This window comes from Lycium ferocissimum, chromosome 7 (genome assembly GCF_029784015.1).
Source record: "Lycium ferocissimum isolate CSIRO_LF1 chromosome 7, AGI_CSIRO_Lferr_CH_V1, whole genome shotgun sequence".
Taxonomy (NCBI): Eukaryota; Viridiplantae; Streptophyta; class Magnoliopsida; order Solanales; family Solanaceae; genus Lycium; species Lycium ferocissimum.
Window position 1 is genome coordinate 33,444,639 of NC_081348.1, and position 11,217 is coordinate 33,455,855.

General features: G+C 32.9%; 2 protein-coding genes across 2 annotated transcripts; both read left to right on the top strand.

Annotated features, from left to right (window-relative positions):
* Positions 1-8,756: 8,756 nt before the first annotated feature.
* On the top strand, positions 8,757-9,808 carry LOC132062734 (non-specific lipid transfer protein GPI-anchored 30-like). Its single transcript, XM_059455242.1, has 2 exons — positions 8,757-9,154; positions 9,575-9,808. The coding sequence occupies exons 1-2, from the start codon at positions 8,833-8,835 to the stop codon at positions 9,676-9,678; spliced, it is 426 nt and encodes a 141-aa protein (XP_059311225.1). The 5' UTR covers positions 8,757-8,832; the 3' UTR covers positions 9,679-9,808.
* Positions 9,809-10,522: 714 nt separating this feature from the next.
* On the top strand, positions 10,523-11,209 carry LOC132064511 (uncharacterized). The gene has a single exon (XM_059457508.1). The coding sequence runs from the start codon at positions 10,534-10,536 to the stop codon at positions 11,035-11,037; it is 504 nt and encodes a 167-aa protein (XP_059313491.1). The 5' UTR covers positions 10,523-10,533; the 3' UTR covers positions 11,038-11,209.
* Positions 11,210-11,217: the final 8 nt, after the last annotated feature.

Below are 11,217 nucleotides of genomic sequence, written 5' to 3' on the forward strand. Positions count from 1 at the left end.
AACAAGTAAGACCATATGTCGGCCCCGGTTTGATCACTTTACTAGTAATCAATGATTCACATTGACATAATTGTGCTGGACTTAGAATAAAAATAGTAAATTTTCAGTTACAACACTATTTCCTTAGTAGTCCGTTCAAAGAAAAACAATAAATTTCTAAGTTTTCTTAATGAAATTTTTTATACCCAGACAAATGCCATGACATATTTAAGATCAGAGATCAGACATTTAAATTTTTTTATAGTTACACAAATATTATAACATATGTAAGACCACATAAATCAAATATCTTTCTTTTTAATTAAATTTTAAGTTAAATCAAATTATGAAAAACAAACCGCTATGAACTATTCTAAAAGGAATTATGCCATTGAGGTTTTTGGGGTAGTCAAAGTTCTTTATGGTTTCCGCGTCCATAGATGATGCTTAACATATCTTGGGGTGGAATTACCGTGAAAGAGAAAGGAAAAAGAAAAGGATGACATATAAGGTTTTTTCTTTTTCAAGTTATGCCTATCTATTACGTATTATGATTCGAATTGTATAAACATGTAATGTGTATAAGGTTTTGAGGTTTTAAGATTCTAGTTCTTTTCCAAATTGATGTTTAATCATATCATCTTTGAACTATATCACATATATATAGTTAATTTTTTTTTTTTGATGAAACAGTTTTTTTTTGGATGAAACAGTGTTGAATGTCGACAACGCTTGGTCTATTATGCCTCCCCACTAGGGGACTTGAATCATGCCCCTAAGACTTACGACGACTCCTAAACTCTAAATTTAAGTGGAGACTTACGACGACTCCTAAACTCTAAATTTAAGTGGTGTAGATTAAAGTTGCAACTATTACAAAGTTTGGCATTACTCACAATTACGTCTTTCTTTTTTCTTTCTGTTTTAAAGATAAGAGTAACATTCGAATTTCATTAATACCGCCACGGCCGAAAAACTTATTCACACAATTAGTAAACATAAATTTATTTTATTTTTTAAATATATTTATTATATATTGGGGTAGGAACTTATAAGATGAGGAATCAAACTATCACATCAAAGTTAAGTAATGAAAGTTTAAGTAGTCAGCCAATTTCACTACCTCTACCCTTTAAAAACCATTCTTAGAATAACGAGTTATAGCTAAAAAAGCCTTTAACATGATTCTAAAAAGGGAAAATATATAAAAACCCCCCCAACGTATAACCAGATTAATTATGACGCACCCAACCTTTGCAGGGGACCTATTACCCCCCTAGTCTTAATTTTTCAGTATTTTAGTATCATTTTTTGACTGACATGGTAAAAAAAAATAAAAAATTGAAGCCCAGTTGCACAGTGGAGAGTGTTGCACACTCTTTGCCACATTGGTGCCACACTGCTGCCACTTTTTTTTTTTTTTTTTCATTTGAATTTTTCTTTTATTAATTATATTTACACTAATTAACCTCCAATTAACCATTAAACCATTAATTTTGTCTTCTTCATCACTACTTCTTCTTCTTCTTCATCACTAAACCCATTTTCTTCTTCTTCACTTCTTCTTCATTTTAACTCCATTAACACACACACCATCAACCCATTTTCTTCCATTAACAACACACTCCAATTTTTTTCCTCCACACACACATTCAACTCATTTTCTTTCCATTAACAACACCTCCATTAACACACACACACACACATTCAACCCATTTTCTTCCTCCATTAACAACACACATTCAACCCATTAATACACACATTTTCTTCATCAATCCATTAACAACACACATTCAACCCATTTTCTTCAACCCATTTTCTTCTCCTCCATTAACACACACACATTCAACCCATTTTCTTCCTCCATTAACACACATATTCATTTGAAGGCAAATCAAACACCAAAATATCTCCTCCACCGAAATGACATTATGTTTTAATGGGTCAGACCCATTTTCATATTGGTGCTGTTGCTACTGCGGTGTGGCGGCGGCGGCGGCGGAGGTTGAGGAGAAAGAAGAAGAAAGAGAAAAAAGAGAAAGAAGAAGAAAGAGAAAAATAAATTGCATTTAGCAATTGAAATGTGAAAGAATGGGAGGGTGGGGGTGGGTGTGAGGATAAAATATAAATAAATTTTTAAAAATTAATTTTTATTAAAATATAAAAAATATTTTTACTGCTATCACTCGCCATAATTTTATTTTTTGCCACGTCAGTCGAAAATAGTACTAAAATACTGAAAAATTAAGACTGGGGGTAATAGGTCGCTCGCAAAGGTTGGGTGCGTCATAATTAATCTGGCTATACGTTGGGGGGGGGGGTGTTATGTATTTTCCCTTCTAAAAAAAAGATTTTCACGGACAAACAATTTTGGCCTTGCCCTTCAAATTAGACGCGGATTAATGATTTGAAGTTTATGTATTCCTACAACGATTTTCAAGTTTACTTTACAATAATAACCTGGTTTACAGTCAAATATTTATAAATATTTAATACTCCATCTCATTTCAATTTATGTGAACCTATTTGCTTATTAATCATGTCCAAAAAGAATGATCTCTTTCTATATTTGGAAACACTTTACCTTTATGCACTTTACCTTTATGCAATGATTTATAGCCACACAAAATATATGTGACTCATTTAGGATCATAAGTTTAAAAGTTTTCTCTTCTTTCTTAAGCCCCGTGCCCAGTCAAATAGGTTCACATAAATTGAAACGGATGGAGTAAATTTTTTGATATATATACAAGGTATAGAAAAAAGCTACTGTATTCACGTGAATCCACAAACGACACTCTAGATCCGCCCCTGCTCAAAACGAGTCATTTGCACATTACCCTTCAAAGGCACTGGTCTTTAATTTTTGCCCCTCAAATTGGTGGTCTTTAATTTTTGCCCTTCGCTAAAAATTCCTTGGTTTCGGGTTCGAACCCGCGCTCAGTCAAAAATAAAAATAAAAAAATCGGAAGGTAGAGTTTGGATTCGCAAGGCGGAGTTTTGCATGCAAATCTCTACCTCAGACAGAGTTTCAAACTCTACCTTAAAGCAGAGGCAATTTTTTTAATTGGAATTTTACAAACCTCTGCTTTAAGGCCTAACTTTTGCCCGAATAGGCTTAATTTTGGTTAAAAGTTTGCCTTAACGCAAACCTCTGCCTTGTGATTTTTTTTTTCATTGAGCTGGGGTTCGAACCCAGAATCTCGGAATATTAGGTGAAGGCCAAAAATTAAAGACCAACGCCTTTGAAGGACAATCCGCACAAAAAAATGGCTCAAAACCTCAAAAAATACCTTTTTTTTTTGCACAAATTGCCCTTCATTTGGGGTGGTCTTTAATTTTTGCCCTTCGCCTAATACCCTGAGGTTGTGGGTTCGAATCCCGAGGTTTGCAAAATTTTACGCCTGCAAATCCTGGCGAAATTTGCAAAAATTTTGCAAATCCGTCAAGTGCCAAAAGTTAAAGAGTTAACCACCATTTTAAATTTAAAGACCACCCCGCCTTAAAGGCAAAATTTGCAAGTTGAACCCATGATTTGGATTTGGGGTTGCGCATAACCAAATCTAAGAAGAATGGGCCTTACGTTTAGTAAAATTTGATCCATAATTATTATTAAAAAATCTACCTTATTTATTTTGAGGCTAAATCATATATGAAATTAAAGACTAGTATAGCAAAAATTCATATTGTAGCGACTATTTCTCTCTATTCTCTCACAAGGCCAATTTTCTCCTGCAAATTACCCAAATAATACAACATAGGCCCGTTAGTTGAACCCATGATTTGGATTTGGGCCATGCGATGTAACCTCAGTCCAAGAAGAATGGGCCTTACGTTTAGTAAAATTTGATCCATAATTATTATTCGATCGTCTGTTCATGGTCCCGAGTGCATGAGATAGTTAATAGTTTGGGAATTGTTGACCAATCGTGTGATAGATGCCAAAGCTGGTTCAAATTTGCGTACCTAAGAACAGTTGAAAATAAAAGAAAGAAATATGGTTCTTTATCTTGCTAAGAATTTCATATACGTATTTGTTATTTAGCTCCACATTTTTTTTATCAGATGCCAAAGCTGGTTCAAATGTATGAGTTGAAAATTATGGTTCTTTATCTTGCTAAGAATTTCATATACGCATTTGTTATTTAGCTCCCGCAAGTTCGAATAAAAGAGAAAAGTTGCAGTAAGTTGATAATTATCATAAAACTAATCAATTTATGGTGAATACAACTAGGATTCCTATAGTAGACGTCAGTTTACTTAGAATAGAGGAACAATTGTTATTTTTTGTATGTTTGTTTACTTAGAATAGAGGCACAATTGTTATTTTTTGTATGTTTGTCATGTGCTCGTAGGAGGAAAGTTGTTTTCACTTTATTAATTAAAAAACAAACTAAGGAGCCGTTTGGACAAGGTTTGAAATCATGATGATTTGAAACCATGTTTGGACATGTAATTTGGATATCTTAAGTTGTATTTTCTCTTATAGACATAAAAACCCCACAAGTTGTGAAAACTAGGAAAACTAAAAACATTCAATTCTTATACAATCTTACCAAACGAGCAAGTCATAGTTCATAACAAAATTAATACGCTACTAGAAGGCCTTTCTAAAAATTACAACATCAATTGATCAAACTTTAGTTCAATAAAAAAGGAAAATTTAACATGAATAGTAATTTAACTACTTTTTAATATAATCCTCCCACATGGTAGACATAAATAAAGATTCGTGAAAGTTAATGAGGTTGGTAAATGGTTGGTGGGAGTAATTGTTAAAAATATTTACCAACTTATGGGTCTTTTTTTTAAAATATAAGCTTATGGGTCAAGTTTTATATTTAAATTTTTTGAAAACATGGTTTGAAACCCCAAATCATGCCTTTTTGGATGATTTGGAGTTTCAAACCAAACCATGAAATGAAATGCATGTCCAAACGCTAGTTTCATCTCATGGTTTCAAACCGCATGTCCACACGCCTACTAAACATATTATTTCCTAACTTGTCTTGGTGATCAAATACACATTGAGTCGCGAATCATATTTCAACCCCATAACTCAAAACACTTTGTAAACAATCTCGGGTCATTTGCACGATTGCCCTTCAAAGGCACTAGTTCAAACCTCGGCTCAATAAAAAAATAAAAAAATTCGTAGCAAAATTAGGCGTATTCGGTGAAAAGTTAGGCCTTAAGGCAGAGTTTTGCAAAATTTTAACTTTTTTTTTTTTTGCCTTAATGCAATTCTCTACCTTAAGATAGAGTTTCGCCTTCAAGTATAATGCAATTCTCTACCTTGTAGAGTTTCGCCATGCCTGAAGGCAAAACTCTACTTAAGGCAGAGTTTGAGGCAAAACTATGACTGGCTAATCCAAACTTTACCTTGCGAATTTTTCTTTTTTTTTAAATTTTTTGATTAAACGGGGTTCAGGCCCGAAACCAAAGAGTTTTTAGCGAAGAGCAAAAATTAAAGACCACCAATTTGAGGGGCACAAATTAAAGAACAGTGCCTTTGAAGGGCATTCAGCACAAAAAAATGAACAATCTCTTGTTACCATTGGTTAAAGAAAAACTCTATTCAATTAAGACATTCTTTTTTTTTTTTTTTTTTTTTTTTTAGTTAGAGAATTAAGTAACTTATATTTTGCTTATACCTTCAAATAGCAGGTTACGCTCATCAACTTGTTGGATTGCAGTCTTTTAGCCCATTTTAGTCTAAATTTGACAAATTAATTTGGGCAATTCGCAGCAATGTCCCTCATTCAGGGTGGTCTTTAATTTTTGGCCCTTAAATTGCTGGTCTTTAATTTTTGTCCTTCGCGTAGAAATCCTGAGGTTCTGAATTCGAACTCCGACTCCTGCAAAAAAATAAAAAATAATTTCTCAATACAAGGTTTGGGGAAATTTATGCCGGATCCGGCATAAATTTTATGCCTTAAGGCAATTTATAAGGCAGACTTTTATGCCTTAAGGCTTAGTTATGCCTTAAGGCAACTTCTGCCAGAGACAACATAAGTTGTCTTAAGGCATAACTAAAGTTATGCCGGATTCAACATAGGTTGCCTTATAAACAAACTTTTTAGTTATGCCTTAAGGCATACATATCCGGATCCGCAAGATAACTTTTGTTATGCCTTAAGGCAACTTATCCGCATAAGGCAAACTTTTCTCAAAGTCTTGCGCATTAAAATTACTTTTATTTTTTGTACGAGCGGGAGTTCGAACCCTTAACCTCGATTTTTACCACCTTTTAATGACAAAACAAAAACTCACCAATTTGAGGGGAAAAATTTAAAGACCACCTCAACAGAAGGGCAATCCGCGCTAAAAAAAATGAATTAATTTGGTCTCGACCCATTGTTACTGCCCTTTTGATTCTAAGAGTTACCCGACCTGTAAAAATATTACCTATGTTACATTGAAAATGTATATAATTTAAATTAAAAAAATATATAGTATGCTAACGTATCTATACATTTTTATATCATTCAAGTCTCAAGATATATCTTCACCCATTTGCATAAGTTGGTGAAAATGGTTGCCCCACACCACGCGTCTAATTCTGTTAAAGGTTGTTCCAGAAATACTTAAATCAAATGCACACGTACATATAAATACTTTAAAATATGTGGAAGAGGGCCTTACAGTTTCTTAATCATTATTTTAAACGTACACTGTTCTAACTGTTTGTTGACTTATATAATAAATTAGATGGCGTATGCCTGTGCGCACTCTGGATTATATGGTGTATTTATGTGTATGTAGTTATGTACAATTGTAAAGATTTATGTATTGGATAGTGATAGTATATATATTTTATATTGCTAGTAAACATATCTAAATTTGCACCGTCGATGCATATATATAGATGAACATTAATACATATACACAAATGTTATTTGTCTATCAAAGTGGAATTATGTGAGCATGATAAAATAGTGAAAAGTAAAGGAGTGTAAAAGTGACACGTGGCCAAAAACAAAATTAATACCGCCAGCGAAATGACATCATACATTGTGATGTAATTTTATGGCTTGAGGGCAAAATAGAAAAGTACGAATATATTTAATACCAAGCTATAGTAAAATTCTACTTTTAACTAATGGAATTATTCAATGGCAAGTGCTTTGACCAAATTGCCTTGGTTGACGATCACTTCTTCAAGCTGCTTTTTTTATGTAGTTTAGTTTTAAAAAAGGGAATTTGTTTATTACAAATTAAAAACTAAAAAAATGGAAGAAATTGTACGAATTGTCCTTCAAATGGGCTGGTATTTAATTTTTTTTAATTATTTACATGACTAGGAGCTGGATTTCCTAATTCTTCACGTGGATCTACTATTATGGAAGAGTGGGCCCCACCTTAAATTTGTATTTTTTATTGGTACTATTATGGAAAAGTGGGCCCCAACTTAATTTTTTTTAAAGATTTTTCTACTATAGAAGAGTGGGCTCCACTTTTTTTTTTTTTTTTTTTTTTAAATTTCTATTATCGAAGCTATTTATATTTAAATGCTTCGATGTTATTCCTCATTATTGGTGTGAGGCGTATGTGTCTAAACTTATACCCAAAGGTATAAGTTTAAATCTTTTGGTTTTATGACTTCTTTAGCGAGTTTTTGTGTTCAATTTAAATCGTTATTTCTTTTTTTAGAACTTTTCTTTACATTTTCTCTAAGCGTACCTTTACCATTTTCTGAACTTATTATCATTATTTAAATATCTTTTTTTTTTTTTTTGGCAATTGTCTCCTAATTCTCCACGCAGATCCCACTTTAATTTTTTTTTATAATCTCTACTATTATAGAAGAGTAGGCCCCACCTTAATTTTTTTTCATTCCTACTATTGTAGAAGATTGGAACCCACCTTAATATTTTTTTTTTTTTTTTTTTTAAGTGAGTGACGACCAAACTATGTAGAAACTATGTTTCTATATAGTAGTAATGAACCTCGAGATTTAGTGTTACAAAAACCATGTTTAGAGGATCAAATGATCAAACCTAAAATTATTCTAGAAATTAATGTAAGAGAATATATAATAATTCATTTATTAATTGGATGCAAATAACGATAATAAATTTCTCCATATAGAAACGTGGTAGGTGACTTGTGCTCTGTTGAATTGTTTATGTGTCAGGATAGGAGAGCTACATTCGTGGAGAAGGAAAACAAGTGGCACACAGTGGGATTTTCTTTTGAGTGTAGTTTTTGTTTCCTTTTGCATGGTTAAAGAGTAATTAAAGTATTTTTGATAAGCATACACTGCCAAATTTTAATGGAACAATAAAGATTTCTCTACACTAATTGTATATTTGATCCGGCTGCTTCATTGTGCAGCTTCTTGAAATGTTGTCTTCAAGTATTATTACTCAAAAAAAAAAAAAAAAAAGTAGCTTTGGTTCTTCTGCAATATTGATTATCTATTTACCAACCTTGCACATTTAATTTCTAGTTAAGAAGAAATTGCAGATTCAAATAAGACACATGTACTAATTAAGTGTATGCCGTCTCCAAATAGACATGTTAACTCCCAGAAAAACTGTTTTATTTTATCTATATACAGTTGCGAGTCAAATAATTTATTGGACTAATTTGCCAATTTGGGTGGTGATCATGAGAGAGTGGAAAAATGAGGATGCCTACTTAGAGATTTAAGGTATGTGGTAGCTCAACCTGTCTTATCTATATTTTTGCCGTCTTAATTATATGTCTAAATTATCAAAACTTTGAGACACTGTTAGATCAACAACCAACCATCCAAGTCAAACTTCCTTAATATTTAAACATAAGATCATGCAAGTGTTCAATACTAAAGAAAATCAAGAACAAAAAAGAATCAGACATTGATTAAAAATGGAGATAATGAATAAGTTTATGATGATGATCATAATATTGTTATCTGGATTAATTGTGCAACAAGCTTTGGCTCAGAACAGGAACTGTATAAACAGTTTGTTTCCATGTATGAATTTTCTGAATGGATCAAGAGGGGATCCACCAGAAAGTTGTTGCAATCCATTAAAGGATATGATACATAACATGCCTGAATGTTTGTGTCAAATGGTAAGTATTAAAGGGAGCAATGTAGCTGAGCAATCTGGGATTAACATGAATGAGGCTCAAATGTTGCCTGCTAAATGTGGACAGCCTGTTAATTACATGGGATGTCTTAAAGGTATGTCACATCATATATAGGCAGATTTAGAATGGGTTCAATTGAATGCCACTGTATGCTTGTTTCATTACCCTCGAGCTTGTAGCTAAGTCTATTTTTTACACGCTCCAATTTCACGGGGATCATTTTACACACCAAACATTTCTACGAGTGTATATACGTGGTCAGCGCGCGTTTTACCAACAAAATGAGGTGTGTGAAGAGTAAATATGTATTCTTATGTTTTATTCGATCAGCCCAGATTTGATAAATTGATCGAACGGTTTTTTTTTTCTTCATATTTTCTTCCCTTTTTCCTTTTCCTAAGCTATAAGCAGGATGTGTAGTTTTTGAATTTTTTCTTGATGCAATTAAACTCGATTCTCTTTTATTAAAATCCTATAGTACTAATTCTATTTCAAATTTTGTTCTTGGTTTCAGGAGCATCTAATTCAGATTCAAATTCAGCTGGCTATTCAATACGGACTTCAAGCATGACAATATTGATGGCTGTTGCTTCTCTGATTTTTGCTCAAGTTTTATGAACTACAGAAATACAGACTTAAAGTTTGTGCTTTTCGTGCTGGGCTCCGTTGATATTCATCATTATATTTTAAGCAACTTTTTTGGAGTTAATTGTTGAATATTTAGTTAATATAAATTTTATTTACTTTGTGTTTTTTGTTTTTCTCCAGCTATAGTAAATTCCTCACGTAAGCTACATGTGTATACTCTGGCTTTTAATTTATGCTGTTAAATTAAAATCTCCCCTTGTATTATCTTTCGACATGCTTTCACCAATTTTGGTTGGGCAAAAATATGTTGTCAACTTAAATGTTTATTTTAGACTTTACAAAGATCAAGCCCTTTTGTAAAATGAACTGTTGACAAAAGGAATAGGCGCTGCATAGAATTCTTTTTCGTTCATTATTGAAGTAGACAAAAAAGATAGGCTAAAAAGTCAGCAAAACAATCCAAGATTAGCACTAAACATTTCACTACTTCCTCTGGTCTAATTTGTTTATCTGATTTTGACTTGATACGAAGTTTAATAAAGTAATTTTTTTTTGAATCTTGTGATCTTAAACTAAAACTATATAGAATGTATAAAAATGTCCTTTAATCTTGTGATATTAAACATCTCAGATGAAAAATTGAAATTAAAGAATTACCAAAAAGAGAAAAATACATTTTTCTTTAATCGAACTAAAAAGGAAAGTGAACAAACAAAATTGAAAACTATTTTCAAAAAGCTGGTGGAGCTAGCTTAGCAAAAAGGTAACGGTCATGAAATTCGAAAAAGCTTCTCATTGTATTCTCTTTTTAACGGATAGTATATCATTTAGTCCCATCTCTTCTTTCCCTTAATTTGTGCCTACTTTGTACTAAACACCAAGTCTATGAAGATAACAAAAGCCATGAAGAAGCTCAAGTTCTGGTCAAAAAAGAAGAAGAAAAAGAGAGCTCCTCTTCTTGAACAACCACCATCACCACCACCGCTGCTCCTTCCTTGCTATTATCACTGCCCTTATTATTCAATTCAGCCGTCAGCACCACCTTTGCCACCTTGGTTCGATTACGAGCAGCAGCAGCAACAACCACATGATGACTCAATTTTCACAACAGAGCAAGGTTCAAGTTCAACATCAGTCAGTTTGAATCAAACTCATGGTACTAATTCGCAGCACACTGATAATATTAGTGAAATCAATCAACCAAAACAGACACCGTTTGATAATACTTTGCCTCAACAGAACATGGTTCCGAATCAAGTGTATGGTGTACCAATAACAGCAGAAGCAAGAACTGAGAGAGCAGGTGGAGCTTTTGGATGTGTGATTAATTATGGAGCTCATTTATTCCGTTGCTTCTTTCCTTGTTTTCACATTCGAGAATTAAAGTGAGCTGTCTCCATGGAAAAGCTGAAGCAAAGCCCATATCAGACTACCATGTCATTGGCAGAACAGTTGATAACCCTTGCTTTCGAGTTGCGACCACAAATTGTATAATGGACTCAAGAAACCTAGGATTGGTTTACCTTTTGCATTTGCCTCTATCCGGAAACTATTTAGTTTGTTTCAGTA

Excerpts from the sequence above, each read along its gene's own strand:
- LOC132064511 (XM_059457508.1), top strand. The coding sequence starts at position 10,534 with ATGAAGATAACAAAAGCCATGAAGAAGCTCAAGTTCTGGTCAAAAAAG.
- LOC132062734 (XM_059455242.1), top strand. The coding sequence starts at position 8,833 with ATGGAGATAATGAATAAGTTTATGATGATGATCATAATATTGTTATCT. Across the intron at positions 9,155-9,574 it reads TTACATGGGATGTCTTAAAG|GAGCATCTAATTCAGATTCA; the intron begins GTATGTCACATC and ends TCTTGGTTTCAG.